Raw genomic sequence first — 23,570 nt, 5'->3', positions numbered from 1 at the left:
AAGGAGCTAGTATTTCTACTGGTAAAGGGATATGAAGATCTTCTCTGCCCATTAATAGCCTCATGTGGAGCCCATTAAGGGAAGCTTGCTTAGAGGAGGCTTACTTATAGGAAGGCTTTCACACCTTTTGGTACTAAGTTGATTAGGCCCTGAGTCACAAGGGGTTGTGATGCTTTTTGGCTCTGTGAAGTGTATACATATACATATACATGTATGTGTATATATATGTATATGTGTGTGTGTATGTATATATATATATGTGCGTATATGTGTGTATGTGTGTATATATACACACACACATATATGTGTGTATACACACATATATGTATATGTATATATATGTATATGTGTGTATATGTATATATATGTGTGTGTGTATATGTGTGTGTATATGTATATATACACACACATACACACACACACACATATATACTCTGAATTGGTATTTTGCTTTGGGGGTTCACTTATGAGAAAGACCTTTTGATTTCCTGGTCGAGACTCAGAGTAGCCATATGTTCAGAGCTCCTGAACTGCTCAGATGTAAAGGCTCTCTTGATCCAGGGGTGTATGTAAAGCGTATAGCAATATTGCTTTGATCAGGCAGTTAAGAGCCCTGTCTGTTGGCCTTCATGCTAATTTCTCCGCTGGTATCTTCTCTGCTTGTATTTCCTCTGGCATTCAGGGGCTGACTTTTCCCCTGAATGTAATTAAAGGAGACTGTTGACCCCTTTAAAGTTTCTTTCCTTTAAAAGCAGATTAAATACCCTGTGCTAGCAGGCTAACCCGGGTATGCTAGGGTACTTGCTGCTACAGTATTCCAAGAAGTAGACATGAGGAGAGAGTCTTACAGGGATGGTGGATTGCCTGAGCAAAGTCACAGCTGGGAGATAAAATGTTGTTTATGGAGAATATCGTGAAGATCAGTTTGGCTGGAGCAAAGAGTGAAGGGCAGAAAAGCAAAGAATTTGTGTTTTACCCTGAGGATAATGAGGATCCACAAAGATCATTGGGTATAGAGGTAACATAGTATACCTGTGATTTAAGAATATTGGTTTGACAGCTGTGTGGAGGATGAATTGGTGAAGGGAAGAATGGATGCAGTGAACCTAGTTAAGAGGCTACTGTAATTGTGCAGGCAAGAGGTGATGAGAGCCTGGACGAGGATGGTTGAGGTGTAAACAGAGAGAAGAGGATGGATTGGAGAGATGCCGATAAGATGGAATTGACAAGACTTGACACCTTATTGAATAATGGGAGAGGGAGTGAAGAGTAGAAGACAATTCCTTGCTTATAAGCTTGAAAAGCTAGAAGAATGATCTCATGCTTTCAAAAGAAATAGGGAAGTTAGAGAGAGGGTGTATTTTTTTGGGGGGGCGCAGATAATGAGTTCTGTTTTGGATATGTTGAGTTTGAGAAGTTAATGGGACACACACCCTTCCTGGGTCACTGCCTTGTCGTGGCAGATGGGCTTGAGTAGTTCAATAAAACAATGAGCTATGGACAGGTTACAGTGGAGAGTTCTGACAAAAAGTAATCCGCTGGAGAAGGAAATGGCAAACTACTCCAGTATCTCTGCCAAGAAAACCCCATGGACAGAATTAAAAGGAAAAAACATCTGACACCAGAAGATGAGCCCCTTAGGTCAGAAGGTGTCCAACACATTATTGGGGAAGACCACAGCACAATGACAAGTAGCTGCAGACTGAGTGTCTGGGCCTAAGCCGTAAAGAAGCTCAGCTATAGAAGTGTCTGGTGACAAAAGGTAAGTCTGATGTTGCAAAGATAAATGTTGCATAGGAACCTGTAAGATCTATGAACCAAGGTAAGCTAGACGTGGCTCAAAGATCACTGCAGATGGTGAGCGCAGCCATAAAATTACAAGAGGTTTGCTCCTTGGAAGGAAAGTTATGGCAAATCTGGATAGCATACTGAAAAACAGAGACATTACTTTGCTAACAAAGGTCCATACAGTCCAAGCTATGGTTTTTGTAGTAGTAATGTCTGGCTGTGAGAGTTGGACTATAAGGAAAGCTGAGCACTGCATAATCGAAGCTTTCAAATTGTGGTGCTGAAGAGGACTTTTGAGAGTTCCTTGGACAGCCAGGAGATCAAAACCGCCAATACTTAAAGGAATTAATTCAGACTGCTCATTGGAAAGACAAATCCTGAAGTTGAAGCTTAAATACTTTGACCACATAATGAAAAGACAAGATTCATTGGAAAAGGTCCTGATGTTGGGAAAGATTGAGGGCAAAAGGATGAGACAGCAGAGGATGAGATGGATAGATAGTGTCAGGAAAGCAATGAAAATGAGCTTGTCTAGACTTTGGGAACTAGTGGAGAATAGAAGAGTCTGTTGTGCTACGGCCCATAGGGTGTCAAAAGAGTCAAATGTGACCGAATGAACAACAACAATAAAAATGTGGAGATATCAAAGAGGCAGTTGGAAATGTGAGACTAGAAGTCAGGAAAGAGAGGCTAGGGTTGGAGAAATACATCTGCAAGTCACCTGCGTAGAGATGATAATCGAATCCAGTGAAGGTCATGAGATCACCAAGAGAGAACCCCAAAACAGAGAGAGCCCAGGCGGTGTGCCCTCACATAGAAAATGGGGACATGGGAGAAGAGATTGAAAAGGATACCAAGAAGGAATGTCTTCATAGGAAGGAAGAGAACTATAACAAAGCAATGTCACAAAAATACAGAGGGAAGAGGGAATGTGTTTAACACTACCAAATGCTGCAGAGAGGTCAAGAAGGATGCGGACAGAGAAAAGGCTATGAGTCTTAATAAGAAAGAGATAACTGGTGACCTGAGAGAGAGCAGTTTCAGTTGAGTGGTAAGGATACAGAATAGATTTCAAGAGGTGAAGAAGTAAGTAGGAAGTGAAAAAGTGAAATCAATGAATTAAACAGGTTGGATTTGTTTTATTTGAATCTGTTCTGTTTTATTTGGACTTTGGCTAGGAAAGGAAGGAAAGATTCAAGATGAGAACTTGAGGGCACAGTGGGACCAATGTGAAGGCTTTTTAAGAATCGAGGAGACCTGGCCCTGTTTATTGGTCATGGATAAGAAAAAAGTTGAAAGTTAGGGAAATAAAAGGGATGCTTAAATGCGGTAAGCTCTAGAAGCTAATGCGAGGGAATGGAATTAAGGACACAAATAGAGCAACTGGTATTGGCAAGTAGGGCCCTCACCTCTCAGACTGAAGGAAAGGAGGGGAGTCCAGTGTAGGGGCCATGTTTGATGCTAGGGTAATAAACCTTACTTACCTCTATAACTGTAAATCTTTCATAGAGTTACTTCCCATATCTCTCAGTTAGAACCTGAACACCAATGAGCTTATGTATTGCACTAAAACTCTGTAAATTGTGAGCTGTGACAAGAGGAAGTCACCTAATTAAATGCATTCAACTGTCCCCTATTTTTTGTCCCTCTCTGTGTGTGCGTGTGTCTGTCTGTCTGTCTGGCTGTCTCTCTTGTCTCCGCCACCCCCCCCACACACACACACGCACACTTTACTCTGAAAAGCCAAACAGGAATGTCAAATGCTTACCTAATAATCTCGTGCAGGCATAGACCTTGGGAAATTCAAATCGGCATAGGGATTACTTTTCTCATTGCTTTGGATCCTGGGAATTCGAGGTTTGACCTTGGGGAAGAGGCTCCCAGTGGAGGAGGCTGGCTTGCCGAACCCTGTGGTCTCCAGTCTCATATCATTGAAGTCTCTACTAATCAGACTGTCCTCTTCTCCATTCTTCTTCCTTCTGTTTGATCTGCAATGAGAAATATACCCTTAGGGATTTTGGAAAGCATGGCGTAACAATAATGTAAAGTGGGGGAAAAGAACGTTGAAAGACTTCAGCGGCCTATGTAATAGGTGGCAGAGATGGCACGTGATGCCAGATCCTTTCCCCGCCCTGGGCTAGGTCTATTACCACCACACCATTTTACCTGGTGATCTTAGGACCCCAGCTATTTAGTGAGATATTTCATGTGGCACAAGAGGTACTTTCTACTTCAATATTTCAAACATCTGTAATTTCCCCAGTGTAGATACTGCCTCCATTTACATAGATACACCCCTATATAACCTAGTAGATGGTCTTCAAGAGTTACTGTTTTTGAAAAACCCACCATTTTATGGTAGATGACTGAATGATGAGCTTCTCTAGACTTAGCCAGGCTAGTCCTTGGACCAGAGCCATAACTAGGAGTTTCTGTGCCAAGGGCAAGTACTCTGGTCTATATTCAGGGCAAGTGGTAGGAAGCACACCAGCAGGAGGCCACTGGGAATAGTGGGGAGGAGGAGCAGCTGTGGAAGGAGATACTTGCCCCACTCCACCATTACTATTTAAATTAATTATTATTGCCAACTAGGCAGATAAAGCATTTGTTCCAGGCACTCTGCCAAATTCTTATGCCTACCCTGATGAAAATTACTGGTGCTGTCAGGACTCTCTAAATTCAGTGCTCTGGGCCAAAACCCCAGCTGCCCTGTTTTCCACTGTAGCAGCAGGCATTTGGAACTAGGCTAGTTGGCTCTTCAGATTCTTGAGTGAGGTACTCCAGGTGTGTTCCAGAGATGCTGGGGTAAAGGAAGCAGCACCTACCTTGGGCCCAGTAGACATTATAGATCAATAATCAAATGCTTTCCATGCCCAAATATTCATATGCTGGCCTGCCTGTATACAGGTTTGCACTTCAATGTGTCTTTTTCAAAATTGTTTTGTTTGATTCTTAGTATTTGTGAATATTGGGAGAAGACCCAAGAATCTTGCAACAGCGATTGGCCAGCTCAGGAGAAAATCCTGGCAGTGGAGGCATTAAAATACTGTGATCAACGTCACGAGGTCTTGACCAGCCTCTTAGAGAGGAAACCCAAGAAGTTTCTATTGTTCCTTTAGGGTGAGAATAGAAGTAAGAATTTTCCTCCTCCCTCCAAAAGGAACAAGTGTCCCCACCAAAACACACATGTTTTCAAAACTACATTAAACATTTCTTAAATGAAGAATGAATGAATATTTTTTCATTTTCCCTAAAGTAGGGGATGCACGTACTTAAAATCACAGCAGCGAAAGTGTGGAATTCACCATTTTATATTTAAAGATGATTCTACAAAGGAAATATGCTCTGTAGGTTTCTGTTCCCTTAGAATGTACAGAAGGCTAAGAAAGCCAGAAAGGGCCCTTGTTTGGCTGAGACTAGATTGTTTGCCATGGGAAACAGGGAGCCATTGTAGAGTCTTGAGTGAAGGAAAGAAAGATGGAGCTAGAAATTCTGCTAGGGGATTTACATAGACACATTCCCCTCTTTGAGCTCAGGATAGGCTTTCTTTGTCAACTCAATGGAAACGCCAATAAATACTGTGACATTTTAGTGTCGTGGGAAGGAATACAGGGCTTAGAATCAAGATTTCAAACCCTGGCTCTGATATCTTGTGGCTCATTTGACCCCATCTGAAAAAACAAGGAAAATAATAATTATACTGCCTACTTCACTCAGTAGGTTTGAGTAGGCATGAGGAAATGCTTGGCCCAATGGAAAGAGCACTAGCTCTGCAGTCTGAGGACTAGTGTTTAAATCACACCTTTCATGTTTACTGTGTGACCTTGAGTAAATTACTTAACCTTTCTGAGCTTGGGGATGGAGTTTAGTGGTAAAATGAGAGGGATGAGCTGGATGGCTCCTGAGATCCCTTTCTGGCTCTATGATTTGAAAGCAATAAATCAACCAAAGGTATTAATTGTTACAGAACTGGAAAGGAACAGTTTTGTACCTGAATAAGACAATCAGTCCAATTACGGAGGCCACGAGGAGGGCCACAATAATGACACACACCACAGTGAAGATCAGTATATAGTCTGAAAGACAGAGAGACAACACCATTAGTAAATACCTTTGACCTATGGATTCATTTCTCTTCAGCTCACCCCTCTACCCCACAATGGATGTTTGTGCAGAGAACATCTACATCCTCCACACCCCAGAAAAGCCAAACTCAAGTTAGTAGACACATAGCAGTATCACTTCTGACACCTAATGCCATAGAATATAATTATTCCAAAATGGCTTCTGTAAGTAATCTGTGGTTTTTATAAATAGAATTCCTCAATAGTGGCTTGGGAGGATAGATTTAGAACAAGAAGGGCACGTAGAGATCTTCTGGTCTACCTCCTTTGTTTTAGACATGACAATACTGAGACTTGGAAAAGTTAATGTGGCTATCCGGGGTTATACAGCAGGGAAGGAACAAAGCTAAAACTCGAACCCAGCTCCTCTGCTGCTAAGTCTAGTGCTCTTTCTACCATACCATACCGCTTCTCTTGCTCCTAGTCAAGCCCTTTCTGTTTCTAATAGAGTGCTAGGAAGTGATGGAAGTGGACTGCTTGTGGGGCAGACTTCTCTTGTCCCCAAAGGAAAAGTCGCACTGATGCTGAAATCTTGTCTCCACTACAGAATACTCAGCACGACTTGTTCTAGAGATCTTGTTTGTTGGGACTCTTTCGGGGATTTTCTTGGCAAAGATACAAGAGTGTTTTGCCATTTCCTTCTCCAGCTCATTTTACATATGAGGTAACTGAGGCAAACAGGGTGAAGTGACTTGCTATGGGTCACACATCTAGAAAGTGTCTGAGGCCGGCTTTGAACTCAAGAAGACATCTTCCTGATTTTAGACCTAGTGTTCTAACCACTGCACCACCTCGCTGCTGAGATTCTGGGAATATCCACCCTTAATCTGTCTTTTTCATGGCAACCAGAATAGTCTTCCTCAAGCACAGTACCAATCACGTTATTCTCCCATTCAAAAAACCTTTTTTATCTCCTCATTATCAAAATTAGCTCCAGCCTATTTTCTTGCTTTATCTCTCATGAGCCCCTTACATGATGACTTCACTGAATAGACTGCCTCTGGTAACTTTGATTATGTTGTTCCTTGGCCCTGGAACGTCCCCCACCATCTCTACCCCAAATTCCAACCATCTTTCATTGCTCTTTTATGAGTCTGATTTCCCCCAAATGGATAGGATGTCTCCCTCCTCAGAACCTTCACTCTCTCTTTACGCCTGTAATACTGCTCTATGTTACCTTCATCATAACTGTTTATATTTGACTATAAGCTCCTTGGGGGCAGCTAGGTGGCACAATGGATAGAGCGCTGGGCTTCAGCGCAAGTCAAGAAGACTTAATTTCAAATCAACTTCAGACACTAGCTGTTGTGACCCTGCCAAGAAAACCTCAAATGGGGTCACGGAGAGTCAGACACGACTGAAACAACTGAACAACAGCAAAATAAGCTCCTTGAAGGCAAGTGATGCATATCATCCAATCAATCAATCAACTAACATTTATTAAGTACCTACTATGTGCTAAGCATTAGGGATACAAAGAAATTTTTTTTAAAGTCACTTGCTTTCAAGAGGCTTATAGTCTAATGGGGAGACAATATGCAAACAGCTATGTACAACCAAAATATATGCAGGATAAAATGGAAGGTAGCCAGTGGCTTTCCCAGAGGGAGGGCACTAAGATTATTAATCTTTTATCTCCTGCTTTTCATTGTGCCTTGCTCAGTACTCATTTTGCTGAACTGTGTTTAATTGCTAAGCACCTGCCAGAAGCTCCAGTCTCCAAGAGGGTGCACTATCTGTGATCATTTCCTACATGGTAAATACTAGAATGAATTATTATACTCACTGTCCTTGCAACCTACTCCACTGTATCCAAAGGCACACCTAAACAGGAATAAATAATAGGAAACCAAGTTAAAAGGCTTCTGGAGTTAGTCATGTCAAAGTTCTCCTCCATCCCTCCCTCTAAGTAGCCCACCTGCTCTCTGCACTTCTGACTAAAGAATCCAATCACCCTACTGTCCCCAAACCCCAGAGAAGGAACTCCTCAGCTTTAGAGCAAGAGATTCATAGAACCATGGAATGCCAGAGCTTGGATCTTTGTGCTTTGCTAGTCCAATGTCCTTTGTGAAGTGGAGGACCAGAGGACATGATCTGTGAGCCAAGGTCACACAATAGAGTTGGGCCTGGAACCCAAGTCTCCTGAGTCTTAGACTCATGCTTCACATGGCTATCTTCAGTCCATGATCTTCTGTGTCTATCAGTCAGTGCCAACTCGACTCACCCCTCTTTTACCCACCTCTAGTAAAATAGCCGAAGGTTATTCTACTTACTTTTGACAGGTTCCTTCCTTGGTGGTGGTGTAGTCGGGTAGGCATTGGCACTCTGGAAGCAGGTTGTCAGGGTCCTTAATACATTGTTTATTGGCTTTTTTATTACAGTCAGAGGAACAAACTGTAGAGGGTTTTGGAAAAAAAAAAACAAGATTTCAATGATAAAATCAGTAACTGCAGCTTTGTCCTTAAGGCACAGGGTCCCCAGCGGTTTGGGTTTGCTTGTTTGTTTTTGGTCAGGACCAGTGACTTCAGGCAACTTCCAAGGAAGATATACTTCCCTGTCAAAGCAGATCTGAGGGGCGTTCTTAAAGCAAGCCTTCCAACCTAAGGGACATTCATCTTATTTAGATATCCCAGAAACTCTGAATCGATTTCTAGTCAATGATGTTACAAAAATTTTGATGTGTCCTTGGAAAAGAAAAATTCACTAACATCTTTATTCTAATTCTTGGGTGCATATATGTATGAAATGCTACAATTTATTTCCTTTCATATTAAGGATGAAGAATGAGAAAGTTTATTAAAAAGCTATAGGGTACAGTGACCAAAAAAAAAAAGTTGGGAATCCTTGTCTTAGAAAATTTCTTTCTTTTTTGGTTTTAATTTTTTTTCAATTAATAAACAGTTTTTCTCTTCTCCTTCTTCCTCCTCATATTAAAAACAAAACAAAGCAAAGATCTTTGTAATAAACATGCATGCTGGTTTGCTGTTTGGTCTTTTTCTTATAGAGCTTCCTGGATCACTGAGAGGTGACTTGCTCAGGGTCACACAGTCAGTATGTGTCAGAATTGTAACTTGAACCAGACTTTCCTGAGTCTGGGGCCAGCAGTCTGTACACTAGGAGAAGGCAGCTTGGTGACCTCATCCTAGATGTATGACCTTTTGGCAAGTCACTCAACCTTCTTCAGCCTCAGTTTCCTCATCTTGAAAATGAGGTAAAAGTAGCACCTACATTTATAGGGGAGACTTTGCAAACCTTAATGCCCTATATTGATGCTAGCCGTTATGATGCTGATGCCTCCCGTTAAGGTAAAGCAACTGAGGCAAAAGGATTTGTCCAGGGCAGGATTTGAACTCGGGTCTTCCTCACTCTGAATCTAGTGCCCTATCTCCTCCAGTAATGGGGAACCTGCAGCCTCTGTGGCCACATGTGGATCTCTAGGTCCTCAAGTGTGGCCCTTTGACTGAATTCAGAACAAATCCCCTTAATAAAAGGATTTGTTCTGTAAAACTTGGACTCAGTCAAAAGGCCATACCTGAGGACCTAGAATGAAGGCCATATGTCATCCTCTAGGTTCTCAAATGCATCCTTTTGATTGAATCCAGAACAAATCCCCTTAATAAAGGAATCTGTTTTGTAAAACTTGGACTTAGTCAAAAGGCCGTACCTGGGAACCTAGAATGAAGGCCACACATGGCCCTCTAGGTCCTCAAGTGCAGCCCTTTGACTGAATCCAGAACAAATCCCCTTAATGAAGGAATTTGGACTCAGTCAAAAGTCAAAACTTGGACTCAGTCAAAAGGCCATACCCAAGGCTGTATGTGGCCTTCCTTCTAGGTCCTTGGGTACGGCCTTTTCACCCCTGCATCCATGGTTTCAACATCTAAATCTAAAACTAAAAATAGACAGAAATGCCAGTACAGATGGCAGTGCAAACACGAAAGGAGATTAACAACAGAAAAATAGCCATTATTTTACCTGAGCAAAAAGACAAAGGATAGGGTCTTGCTAACCCTGTTTTGCATTCACATTGGAAACCATCTGAGCAATCCTCACTGGTATTTTTGCAGCCACTTAATTCACATGGATTCTCTTCTAAATGAGAAAAGTTGAACAAATCAGAACTTATTCAGGAAGTTGGTGGTGTTCTCTCTTTCACGTCAAAAGCAGACCTTTGTAGGGCATAGGCAAATTGTCATGTTATTAAAAATACATGGTTGAGTGACCAATGTGAAAATATGTTTAATGTGAATGTACATGTAGAGCCTATATCTGATTGCATGCCATCTTAGGGAGGAGGGAGGGGAAGGAGGGGGAGAAAATTTAAAACTCAAAAGCCTGTGAAACTGAATGTTGTAAACTAAAAATAAGTTAATTAATTTTTTAAAAGGGAGTTTCCAGGTCAAATGAAAAATACTACAAGTAAAACTCTGAAAAGGAATTTCAGTACCAAGGAGCCACGATGAAGGATCGCATAAGGCTGAGCAGTTGCCACTCTAAGGGAGAAGAGATCTTAGAATATAATATTCCAGAAAGTGAGACATAGAGGTTAATAACCAAGTGTAACCTTTCTGACAAAATTAAGTGTAATCCTACAAGAAGGGTGGGAAATAACCTTCCTGATAAAAAGACCAGAAATGAGTACACATTTTGAAATGTAAATGCAGGCCCCAAGAGAAACATAAAAAGGTTCACACATTTGTATAATTGAAAGGAAATACGTAGGGATGCATTGTTTAAATGTTACTAAGGAAATAAAAAACAAATATCTTCTTAGTAAAAAAATAAATAAATAATAGATGGTTGAACTTCTCATAGCAGGAATGAACTGGAAAGTGAATAATGTGTCCATCTGTTGGAGAATGACTAAACAAGTTGCTGTATGTGAAATGCTATTACTCTGTGGTAAGAAACTGAGATGAATGGAAAGCCTGAGAAGTAGAGTTTCTGGGTAATAAATCATCTATTTATTTATAGGCTAGTAAATAATCAATAAATTGATGGTCAGTGGTCTCTCAGTAACCAAAGACAAAACCTTGGATATCCCTGAATGCTTAAGCGCCTTTGGAAAAGGAGGTGCCCCTGACAGGCAGAGATCAACCCTGATTAGTGAAGAATTAATAAGGCGTGGGGGAAGGCAGGAGTGACAAGGAGGTAGGCTGAAAGCCTTCAGCTGCTCCTTTTGAGATCTAGGATTAACACTCCTGTGTTTCCAGCTATCTAGACAAAGATTTACATCTCCACCAAGACTGCTTAAGTTGAAAAATGGGGGGGGGGGCAGGAGGGGAAGGCAGCATTTCAAGGGCATGAGCCTGATGCTTCTATGACTGGAATTCACCTAAGGTTAGACTCTATTTACACTTTGGTCCAAAGCAAACTGTCTTAGTTTAGTGGAGAGATTGAGGAGAATGTTCCCCGAGGATTAGGCTAATCTCGTCATCAGCCCTGTCTTTCAGAGACTGACTGACCTACAAGGACTGGTCCCTGAATAAAGAAATAGAAAGGGGAAAAAACCCTCAATCCTAGTTTAATAATTGGTTATTAATAGAAAAATAATAATTTCTCTCAAGATGTTTAATTTGATGTGAACAGAGAAGCATGGGAAGGCTTATAAGAACTTGATGCAGAGTGAAGAAAGCAGAACCAGGAAAATAATACACATAATCATGACAGGAGTGTTCTTGGCCACCTTCTCTCCTCCTGGATATTTATGACACTACCCTCTCCTGGTTCTCCTCCTGCCTATCTGACCATTCCTTCTTAGTTTATTCTTTTTCATCATCCACATCACTAACTCTGAGTGGTGCGTAAAGCTATGTAGCGAGCCCTACTCTTTTCTCTCTACACACTTGCTTGGTGACCTCAGCAACTCCCACGGGTTCAATTACCATCCTTATGCCAATGCCTCCCACTCTTCTTCCTGAACTCCAGTTTCACATCACCAAACATTTGCTGGATGTTTTGAACCAAATGTCTTGTAGGCATCTCAAACTCAGTATGTCCAACAGGACTTTTTATCATTGCTCTAAACCCATCCATTTAATGAACTTGACAATTGCTGCTGAGGCACAACCATCCTTCCAGTTTCCCAGGTTTGTAACCTTGATATCATTCTCAACTTCTCATTTTCATCTATCCTGTCTATCCCATCGGTTACCAATTTTATTTGGTCTCCCTGTCTCAAGACTCCTCCTTCTCCATCCCAGCCTCCTCTTGGCTACCAAAGTGTTTTTTCTAAAGCACTGGTCCGTCCATGTCATTCTTAAACCCTTCCCCCCCTTCAATAAATTCCAATGGTTCCTTCTTACCTCAAGATCAAAGGAAAACTCCTTTGTTTGGCAATGAAATCCGTTCACAACTTGGCCCTTCTTACTGTTCCAACAAAATGTAAAATCCAACTACATGGACCTATTTGCTGTCTGCACCCACAATGCTCCATCTTCCCACCTCCATACTTTTGCACTCTGTGCCTGGAATCAATTTCTTTACCTCCTCCTCCCAATATGTCTGGTTTCCCTCAAAAGTCAGTTCAGTCATTACCTTCTACACAAAGTCTTTGCTGATTCCCTGAGTTATTAATGCCCTCTCCTCCTTAACTACCTTATATTCATATTGTATATAAAATGCTTATAATGTTATATCATGCTTATTATTATAATGTTATTATGTAATGCTTATAATGGTATATGTTGTCTTTCTCTATTAGAATATAAACTCTTTGAGGACAGACACTGGTTCACTTTTGTCTTTGTATCATCATGGCTTAGCACAGTGCCTGGTGCATGTAGGTGCCTAATAAATGCTTATTGATTAATTGTTGGGGGAAAAATACCTACAACATCACAATAGAAAATGAACGCTATGAAATTATAATGACCAAGCTTGGCCCTAGAGAAGACATTTGAGAAGGTACATCCCCTTCTTCTATGGAGAGTTGAGGAACTAAGAGTGTGGCCAACCGCATACTGCAATGTCAGACTTAGTCAACGTATTGGTTAGTTTCACTAAACTGGTTTTATTTTCTCCTTTTTGTTCTTTGTAAGGGATGACTCTCTGGGAGGAGGAGGAGAAAAGATATATTGGGAAATTTGTAGGTGACATATAAACAAAATATATCAATAAAATTTTGTTTTAAAAAATATATGTGAGGAATTTTCCCCTGTTTGCCACTGCATTGAAAAGTACCTTATGGAAGGTATGATCTTAAAACAGATTAGGTGGCACTGTGTATAGAGCCCTAGGTCCAGAGTCAGGAAGACCTCAGTTTAAATCTGGCCTCAGACACTTTCTAGCTGTATGACCCTGGCCAATTCACTTAACCTTTGCTTGCCTCAGTTTCCTCATTTGTAAAAAAAAAATGAGGTGGAGAAGGAAACAGCAAACCAATCTAGTATCTTTGCCAAGAAAACCCCAAAATGGAATTAAGAAGAGTAGGACACAACTGAACAACAAAAATTAATATTAATATTATTCAAAGTGGATCTTTCAAAGTTTCTATCAGCATTATTTTTCACAAGCCATGTCAGTGACAATAGAAATGTATTATATTTGTGCCATGTATCTAAGCTCAGGACAGAAAGGAACCCAAGTTGGCAAAAATCTCAATCTGCTTTTTGGCTCCTTTAGAAAGCTATGTATCTATCTGGGAATGATCATCTCATTTTTTTTTTATTTCCCTGTCCCCTGGCCACTTTTCACTCTTGCAATGGGAACCTGGGTTCAAGAAGCAAAGAAGAAAATTCCGTTTGTCATTTTGATTCTTTCTGGGCAACTGAGAAGATTCAAAGAACAGCAGGAAAAGGGGTGATTGGCTAAAATGAAATATGGATATTCTCTGTGGATTTAATTTTTAGGGCTTTCTTTGAAAAGCTGATTTCCCCATTTCATGCAAATGTGGCTCTCAATTGGATTTGCAAATTGGCAGGTCTTTCAGTGAATTTTAAATGAAATTATGCCAATCTTACCTTCATAAGAAAAACCTTCTTTCTCTGCTTCATTCTTAATAGCTTTACTGACCTCCTCCAGGGTTATGGTTGAACTTTTGCTAAATATGCTTGTGACTGTTACACTAACTTGGCCTTCGCTGCGCATTTCAGATCTGGCTGCTTCAAATGTTCTGGAAAGAAATGAGGAGGATAAATACCAAGTCAATCACAGATCATGCTTGAGGACCCTTAGGGAAAGTTACTTACTACCCCCAATCCTGAAATCTAACTCAACTTTCTGATAGAAAGTTCCTAAAGTAGGTGATGTTCCCCTCTGGGGGGCACTGGAATGATGGGGGGCAGGAATGGGGGGTTGTAGTAGCCTCAAGTATAATTGGGAGGCAGTGAATAAAAATAAGGAAGCATAAAGAAAGGAGGGAAGATAAGAAAATTTCGAAAAACCATTCATACATGTTTCATCTGTTGTATAACAAAGTTAAAGTTGTAGTGATTACACTATTTTCCAAATAAACACACAAAATGCAAGTTATAACCTATCAGTGGTCAAGTCCACTGACAGGCCTTAACAAGCAAGTGTTGGCAGGCAAGGCCATTGCTGGGAAGTCCTGCATGTATCAGCAGGAATATGTGCCTGTAATGACTTGTTTATGATACAATACTTACGTGACTCAATATTGCATCATCAAAATTTCAGTGCAGGAAAAAAGCACAAATTTACAATAAATTATTAAATTTAAGATGTGTCATTTTAAACAACATTCATTTTATATTTTTTGAAATGACGCGCATTTCCAAAAAAACCCACAACCCATTTAAGGGTTAAAGAAAATAGATTTCTAGAGGAATACTGAGTAATTTTTTTTAAAGGGGGTGGTAGGCCAAATAAGTTTGGGAACCTTTGTTCTATTCAATCAAACCTAAACTCCTTAGTTTAGCCAGACATGGAATTACCTAACTCACATTGGAGGGGATCTGTCCACCTTCCCAATGAAATCAGAGTTAGCCAATGATCCCTTGGGAGGCAGTTTACTGTCACAGTGGATAGAGCACTGGACCTAGAGTCAGGGAGACCTGAGTTCAAATTCAGCCTCAGAAAAAACTAGTTGTGTGACCCTGAGCAAGTCAGTTAATCTCTGTCTCAGTTTCCTCATCTATAAAATGGAGAAAATAATAGCACCTACCTCCCAGGATTGTTATAAGGACAAAATGAGATAAGTTTGTAAAGTGCTATGCAAGCTTCAAAGTACTATAAAAATGATAAAAAAAAAAAAAGATTACTGCTTTCCAGGCTTTCATTACCAACAAGTGCGTGCTATCACCCCTAGGGCTGAAGTGTCCCAGTGGACAGAGTGCCAGGACTGATGTAAGGAAGACTCAACTTCATGAGTTCAAATCTGGCCTCAGAAACTTACTAGCTGTGTGACCTTGGGCAAGTCACCTAACCCTTCAGCTGTAAAATGAGCTGTAGAAGGAAATAGTAAACCACTCAAGTATCCCTGCCAAGAAAACTCCAAAGGAGGTCACAAGGAGTTGAATACAACTAGAACAACTGAACAACAAAAAAGTCTTGTTTCCAAGGAAGAAGTAGGGAGGAGAAGCAGTAATTTAAAAATTATTTCTGTTTGTTTGGTCAGGAAGCCCTGAATCAGAAAATCTGTTCCTTACAGTGTGCAGAACAAATCTTGGCCCCCTTTTTTAGAAAGAGTTTTAAAAAGAAGTTGTTTTTCCCATTTCCACACATCCAGGCAGTGGCATTAAGGGAAGATTAAAAATGATGTTTTGTGGCAAGAATGACAGAGAAATGAAGCAGCACAGACCTTTGGGGGAAACTAGGACAGAAGCAAACCCCAACTTACTGTAGGCTGAGAATCACTGCTTGTCCAAATGTAGGGTCATTGGCAAAGGCAGACCCAATCTATAAAAGAGAAGAATAATTTTGATCACTATTATGATCGTATAAAAGTGAAATTTAAGTACCAACAGAAATGAGCTTGACATCATTTGTCACCACTTAGACATTTATGCAGTTTTTTCCCTTAAAGTACACTTTTGTCGCTACTTCTCTTCTATGTAGTACTAGGTAGTGCAGCGGACAGAGCCCTGGGTTTGGAGTCAGAAAAAGCCAAGTTCAAATCTGGCCTCAGTCACTTTCCTAGCTAAGTGGCCCCAAGAAAGTCATTTATCCTCTGTTTGCCTCAGTTTCCTTGACTTTAAATGGAGATAAGTAACAGCACCTACCTCTCAGAGTTGTTGTACGGATAATATGAGATAACATTTGTAAAGTATTTAGCGCAGCGTCTGTCACACAATAGGTACTATATAAATACTAGTTATATTTCTGTTGTTCTTATTATCCAGCATGAGATGGTGGCTAGAGTTCTTAACTTGAAGTCAGAAGAACCCGGGTTCAAATCCTGCTTCAGATACCTAAGAGTCGCATGACCAAAGGCAAATAACTTAACCTGTCTGGGCCTCAGTTTCTTCGTCTGTAAAATGTAGATAATAGCAAGTACTTCAGAGGGTCAGAGTAAAGCTCAAATGAGATTATATGTGTATGTGTGTGTATATATACATACTATTGACATTCACTCTGAGCCAGGAGTAACCATTAAGTGGTGCTTGGGAAGGGACCTATTGCTGTCCAATCCATGAGATCCAGAGTGAATTGGGTTTAAGGCTTGATCTTTGAGAAGGAAATCTAGCCAGTAAACCTGAAGTTAACTTGGTAGCTTTGGGCCATTAAAATTTCTGTTCCTTTGGGCAGAGCACTCAGGTAAGGCAAGAGGAGGGAAGGGCATGGGAGGGGAAGGGAGAAGGGGAGAGGCCAGCAACCCTGAGGGTCCTCCCCCCAGGTTGATTCCTTTTTCTTTTTTTTATTAAAAGGGCCATCCCTTGATGCACTTCTTAAAGAGTCCTGTTCACTGAATGGGCATGGCCGCACACAGAGTGAGAACTTGAAAAGACCTTAGCTAAGAAAGGGCCAAGGTACATCTGGGGCATCTCCGGTCATCCTGATTGATATCAGGCCACTGGACCCAGATGGCTCTGGAGGAGAAAGTGAGGTTGGTGACCTTGCATAGCCCTCTCTCACTCAAATCAGTGAATTGCAAGTCATGTTATCATCTCCCTGATGTCATGCTCCTCTTCGAAAGCAAAGGACAAACCACACAATCACAATATACACATACTTATGTATATGAGTGTGTGTGTATGTATACATTTACATACATACATATATACACACATATATGTATATATGAACTAATATAATTGATTCAGGGAGAGAGACGCAACATGCTTCATTTAAAAGGGCATTGAATTTTGAAGTCAGGAAACCCGAGTTGCGATGACAGCTCTGCCTCAAACTCACTATGTAATCTTGGGTAAGTCACTCCATCTTAGTTTCCTCACCAGTAAAATGAGGGAGTTAGATAATTTCCAAGATCCTCTCATTTCTATGATTTTCTAATGGAAGCTTTATCTCAAAACATCTACACAGATAAAAATATAATTAGAGAAATAAAGTGATTAATTCAACTAAGTTTGTTTTTCCAGTTTCAAATGCACAGAATAGTATACATTTGTCAAACATTTCTATGTGTAATAGTTCTTTATAGTTTATCTTATATTTATTAATTCATTAAATAAACATTTATTGAGCATCTTCTGTGTTTACAGAGCTGGAATACGCACTACACAGGATGGAAAAGATGGATCAGAGGAAGATTCTGGCCTCAGGGAGGTTACAATATAGTGGGTGGTATTTCTATCTGTATACAAATAATTATAATTCCAGGTAGAATACTTTTAGTATTAGAAGAGAGAGAATCCAATGCTCCCTTAATGAGCTACGTGTTCAGATAAAGGAGAAATCACTTCCAGCTGAAGGCAACTGGGAAAGACTTCATGGGGGAGTTTGCATTTGAGTTGGGACATAAAGGATGAGCAGGATTTGGATAGAAATGAGGGAGGTGTACACCGTGTGTGTGTGTGTGTGTGTGTGTGTGTGTGACTTCCACACAGATCCGTGCACATGCACACAGGAAGCATTCCAGGCAGAGGAAACAGTGTGAACAAAGGCATGGAAGTGGGAAAATTACAAGGCAATGGTAAGGAATGGTAAATAGTCCATTTGGCTGGGGAGTTGGGTGCATGGAAGAGAGATGTAGAAGAAAAGACTGGATCATAATATGTTGGCTGCTCTGTAAAGCCACAGCCACAGCCCCTGACCACTAGGTATGGTTTACAATTTAAAATTCTAATCTTTTACTTTTACCATTTTCACAATAACCAAATTGGTACCATGGCCTTTACTTCTCTGTTTTTAAGCCTTTGCTTGTGCTGTTCCTACCAGGGAAAATGCTTCCTTTCTGCTCTTTTGTGTTCCAGATGTATTTTCTTCAAGAAAACTTCCTTTAACCTTACCCTACTCTGATTGTGCCCCAGTATTGTGTCCCAATCAGTGCAAATACAAACACACACTTCCACACTGACAAACAACTTGCTCATGCATGTCTTTATATTTATTCTTTTATTGTTCCTAGGCTATATATTGTGTTTCTCCAAGAAAAATTTCAACTCATGGAGTTCATGGACGTTGTTTTCTATTTCTTCAATTGATAAGCATTCATTAAGTGCTATGTAGAGGGTTAGTCCCTGGAGATTTAAAAAACATCTCTCTCTCTCTCTCCTTTATCTCTCTCCTCTCTCCTTCCTCTCTCTCTCTCTCTCTCTCTCTCTCTCTCTCTCTCTCTCTCTATCTCTCTCTCTCTCTTTCTCTCTGTCTCTTTCTCTCTCCATCTCTCTCTCTGCCTCTCTCTCTCTCTGCGTCTCTCTCTCTCTGTCTCTCCATATATATGCATGCATGTATATACACATATTGTCTCTGTAACCTCCTTGAGGGTAGGGATCATTTCACTTTTGTGTATGTATACACACACAAATATACACTACATAAACAAAATTAATTTAAGGTGATTTCGAGGGGGAAGATATTAGCAATCGTGTGTGTGTGTGTGTGTGTGTGTGTGTGTGTGTGTGTTGGGTTGGAGGGATTAGGAAAGAACTCCTATAGAAGGTAGCACTTGATCTGAATTTCAAAGGACGATAGGGAGTCTGAGAGGTAGAGGCGAAAAGGGAACGCATTCTAGGAATGGAAGAAAGCACAGGCATGGAGGTGTTATATTTCAAGTATGGGATAGGAAATGGAGGGTTGTATTTGAAGAATAATAAAAGGTCAATTTGGCTCAATCCTTTAGCATATAAAGGGAAATGATGTATACTAATAAGGCCAGAGTGTGAGGGATTTTAAATGCCAAACAAAGGAGTTTCCATTTGATCCTCAAGGTAATAGAGAGTGCCCCGAGTTTATTAAATGGGGGAATGACCTGGTCTAACCTGCTTTTTACCAAAATCCCTTTTGCAGCTGTGTGGAAGCTGGATTGGAGTGGGGAGAGACAAGGCAGGGAGGGAGACCAATTGAGAGGCTATTGCAGTAGTCTTAGAAAAGGATGGAGAAGATGTTAACTATGCAGATGACATTTTTTAATGTGTCCCAGAGCTGGTCATTAAACATTTACCAGTGTCCTCCTAGGTAAAGGAGAGTGAAGAATCAAGGATGGCCCCCTGATTGTCAACCTCGTGCCTGGAAAGGTGATAATACCCTCAACAGAAACAGTGAAACACACAGCTCTTATCAGGGTACCCCCTAGTTGGCACTCAACAAATGCTTATTAAATTAATGAATTAAACATAATAGTTTAGTGGCCTTATTCTTAGTAGAGTGGCATGTTCTAGAAAACATAACCCAATTAAATACTAGTTTAAGAGTATGGGCTTGCAACTCGAAGTTACCATTTAGTAAATGTCTATATTGGGAGACCCTAGGTCCCTAATGATTATTCTTAAGAGTGCACTACATCGGGGCAGTGAGGTGGCACAGTGGTTAGAGTGCCGGTTCTGGAATCCAGAGGACCTGAGTTCAAACTAGTTCTGTAAGCCTGGGCAAGTCACTTAAACCCAATTGCCTCAAAAAAAAGAAAGAAAATAGAGAGTACATTGTACATTGCACCAAATTAGCAGTAAGGGTTAGAAGGACGGCCTGGAAGGTTTTTAATTCCAAGTCAAACACTCTTTCCACTAACCAGTGCTTCTTCTCACCTTGGCTAGTCATCCTTATAGAACGAAACCATAACTAATTCAGAAAAAAATACATCTTGTGCTTATATTGAATTGCATGAATTCATGAATTCAAATTCTACATGAATTCTTACATGAATTCAAATTCTATTTCCGTCCAAGATGAGTTACAATGAAGCTGAGAAATGGAAAATGACAACTTTTAGAATTTAAAAAGAAAGTGTGCGGTATCATTTTTTTTGGTTGCCTTTTGGGGTGGGGGGAAGCTGTCTTTTCAAAATCATTAAGTCATTTAATTTTTAAAATATCATCTAATTGTTCCTCTATCTATTTTTTTAATGATTTTCTCAATTGGGCTTAGTTTCCCCCAAAGCAACAGGGTGTAGCAACTAAATTGCTGGACTTAAGTCAGTTGAACCTTGGTTCAATCACAGCCACTTAATAGTTGTGTGTCTCTGGGCAAGGATATAAACCTCTCTGGGCCTCGGGTTCTTCATAAATAACACCTGCCTCAAAGGGCTTTTGTAAGGGTCAAATGAGACCATGAATATTAGATTGCTTCAAAATCCTTAAAAGACCAGATAAAATTGTGAGTTACTATTACCATTACAAGGGCAAAATCCACGTAAAGACCTCTAAGAATATTTGTAAAGATTAAAATATAACTTACCAAATCTACTATTGTGAAATGTAAATTCTGATAGTTTACGGAGGTTTTGTCATCCAGGCCTGATAATTCCCATAGCAGTGTAATTATCCCAGGGAATGTTCTTCCTGAAAATAAATGTATGGATGACATATTACTCAGGTAAAGAGTTTTTTAATCTTCCCCAAAGCAGGGTTTAACATCAAGTAGAGAAGATTACGGGAGCACATGATAGGCCTCTTCAAGCCTTTGAAGAACTGTCAGGTGAAAGAGGAATTAAACTCTTTTAGCAGCCCCTGACCAGTCTTTTTGGGTCCAGTCTATCCCCTCTAAACCATTCCATATGCTGCCACCTGAATCACCTTCCTAATGCAATGGTCATACCAAAAATGTACCCAGAAATTTTCAGTGGCTCCCCCATTGCCTATGGGGGCAGTATGTGTGAATTCCACGTTTTGACACGGGAGGGCCTCCATAATCTACTTTCAGCCTTCTTCCCTGACACTTCCTTTCACATATTCTGGCCAAATTGTCCTTCCTGGGAGTCTTCCCTCCCACTGTCCTCATTTTTTGTTTCTCTGCCTGGAAAGGGCTCTTCTTACTCTTGATTCTCTCTAGCAAAGCCTTTACCTTTTTTTCAGGTCCATTTTAAGGGTCACCTCTCATGAACCCTTCTCTGACTTCTGATACACACATCCCCCCATCAAGCCCCCAAAGGGAAAGTGATTTCTCCTTCCTCAAAGTTCTCATAGCACTCTGCCTGAATTCATTCTTTGAACCTGCCCCATTTTATCTTACAGGAGCAGCTGGGTGGCATGGTAGATAGAGTGCTGGGCCTGGAGTCTAGAAGGCTCATCTCCCTGAGTATGAAGAACCTCTCTGGCCTCAAATGATCTCTAAGCTGTGTGACCCTGGACAAGTCACTTAACACTGTTTGCCTCAGTTTCCTCATCTGTAAAAGGAGCTGGAGAAGGAAAAAGGCAAACCGCTATAGTTTCTTTGCCAAGAAAACCCCAAATGGGTCATGAAGTGTCAGGCAACAACAACATTAATAGTATGAAGTACCCTGAAAAGAAATCTAAACTCTAGTTCAACAGAAAGTTGTAGACTAGGCCAAGGAACAGTTGGGTTAAGGCACATCTGAGAGACTCTTGGACTAGGAGTCAAGAGATCTGAGTTCTAAACCCAACACTGTCACTAATAAGCCACGCAGCCTTAGTTATTTCTTCAGGACTCAGTTGTCTCATCTGGCTGAATTAAATAGTCTCTCAATTTCCTTCTACTTCTGCTCTGGTTTCAAGGGAATATTTCCTTGGGCTCTTACTTTTAAAAGTCAGTTAAAAAAATTAGCTGGTTAAGGCAGATTAATACAATAGAAATGTCCAGCCATCTTGACTTAGTGGCAGAGAGCTATATATTCTCTGAAGTTAAATAAATAATTATTTTGTCCTGGTCCTTGATTTGCCTGGTTAGTCCAAAGAAGATACTCTTTTACCCTTCTTTGATAATTCAGTAACTGAAAGTGCTACTTATATTTTCCCATAATTACTTGAATTCACGAATTATTTTTGCCTCAGTGGTTCAGGGACAAGGAAACAGAAGCATGGGTATGGTAGAGGAAGTGAAGCCCTCTTTAAGACAGGAAGACCGGGGTTCAAATCCTGCCTCTGACACATACTAGTTGTGTGACCACGGACAAAAGTCACTGAGCTTCTCCATACCCTAGAAAACTTGCTAAAATCATATGTAAGCTACAAATGAATTGGAAAAAAAAAACTACATTGGTGGAGGGAGTTCGCTATACTGGTTAAATCAGAGGGGAGTACGTGTGTGCGTGTGTGTGTGCGTGTGTGTGTGTGCGCGCGCGTGTGCTTCTTTTAATAAGATTTGGTTTTTCCGTTACAGGCAGCATGGGGTACAAACATACCTTGGTTACAATCGGAGTCATTATAGTAATACCCTTCCGGACACACGCAAAAGGACTTGGTGCTCAGACTTACACAGATAGAAGAACCATGACACGTCTCCTCTGTACAAGTTTCATCGAGAACTAGGATAGAAAATGGAAAAGCGGAAGGACTCACTATGACTTCACCCACGGTTAAGCTAGTTAAGAGTCAGACATCACAATAACTGTGCCCTCCTGCATCTGTATACATGTCTCGGGCCCATGTCTTCAATGGCTCAGCATCTTACCTCTCAGAAGGGAAAGCAACACATACAAGGCTTTGCTGACAGTTTTTGCCCACCCACTTTATTTTCCTGCTGACCCCAAATGCCTTGTTGCCAGTTAGCTTCAGAAATCAGTAGACAGGGCCTAGATGTAATAAAGAATAAAACAATTTCTGTTTCTGATCCCTTCCAGGAATCTTTGAATGGGAAGGGTCTTCTTGCTTTTCCCTCTACTTCTAGGCAGATTTCATTTAAACCACTGGGTAAAATTTTATCCAATTCAGATCTTTGAAGGAATAAAAATAAATGTTCTTCTTTTCTCTCTGTCTCTCTCCATCTTTCTCTCCGTCTCTGTGTTTCTGTCTGTCTGTCTTTTTTTCTATGTCTATCTGGGTATATGCTGAAAAATTACACTTATTACAGGCCAAAGGACAGGCTGATATGCATCCTGATCACTAAAGTCCAATGGGACTATTGGTGACTTTTCTTTTGTTCTCCCGGTGTTGGCTAAAGAAATGAGGAAGTGTATGCAGGGTGGGGACCATAGGAGCCTGGAGGTGGAAGAAGAGTGAGGTGGTATTCCAGGGTCTAGATTCATAGAACTATAAGAGGTGTGACTTTGGTCCAGTCACAACACCTCAGGCCTCAGTTTTCTCAGCCATACAATAAGGAGACTGGAATAGAATCTAGTCACCACATGTCTTTTGTGGTCCTTTCCAGTTCTAAATCCGTGCAAGTCAATAACTCTGTCCTCTGGGC

General features: G+C 40.7%; 1 protein-coding gene across 1 annotated transcript; it reads right to left on the bottom strand.

Annotated features, from left to right (window-relative positions):
• Positions 1-3,556: 3,556 nt before the first annotated feature.
• On the bottom strand, positions 3,557-22,811 carry MUC13 (mucin 13, cell surface associated). The gene is made up of 10 exons (XM_036744095.1): positions 22,808-22,811; positions 22,567-22,689; positions 20,664-20,767; positions 15,712-15,770; positions 13,874-14,025; positions 9,888-10,004; positions 8,186-8,306; positions 7,699-7,736; positions 5,780-5,864; positions 3,557-3,776 (listed from the first exon to the last, which is right to left on the bottom strand). The coding sequence occupies exons 1-10, from the start codon at positions 22,809-22,811 to the stop codon at positions 3,557-3,559; spliced, it is 1,023 nt and encodes a 340-aa protein (XP_036599990.1).
• Positions 22,812-23,570: the final 759 nt, after the last annotated feature.

Source organism: Trichosurus vulpecula, chromosome 2 (genome assembly GCF_011100635.1).
Source record: "Trichosurus vulpecula isolate mTriVul1 chromosome 2, mTriVul1.pri, whole genome shotgun sequence".
Lineage (NCBI taxonomy): Eukaryota > Metazoa > Chordata > Mammalia > Diprotodontia > Phalangeridae > Trichosurus > Trichosurus vulpecula.
This window is presented reverse-complemented; position numbering and strand designations above follow the sequence as displayed.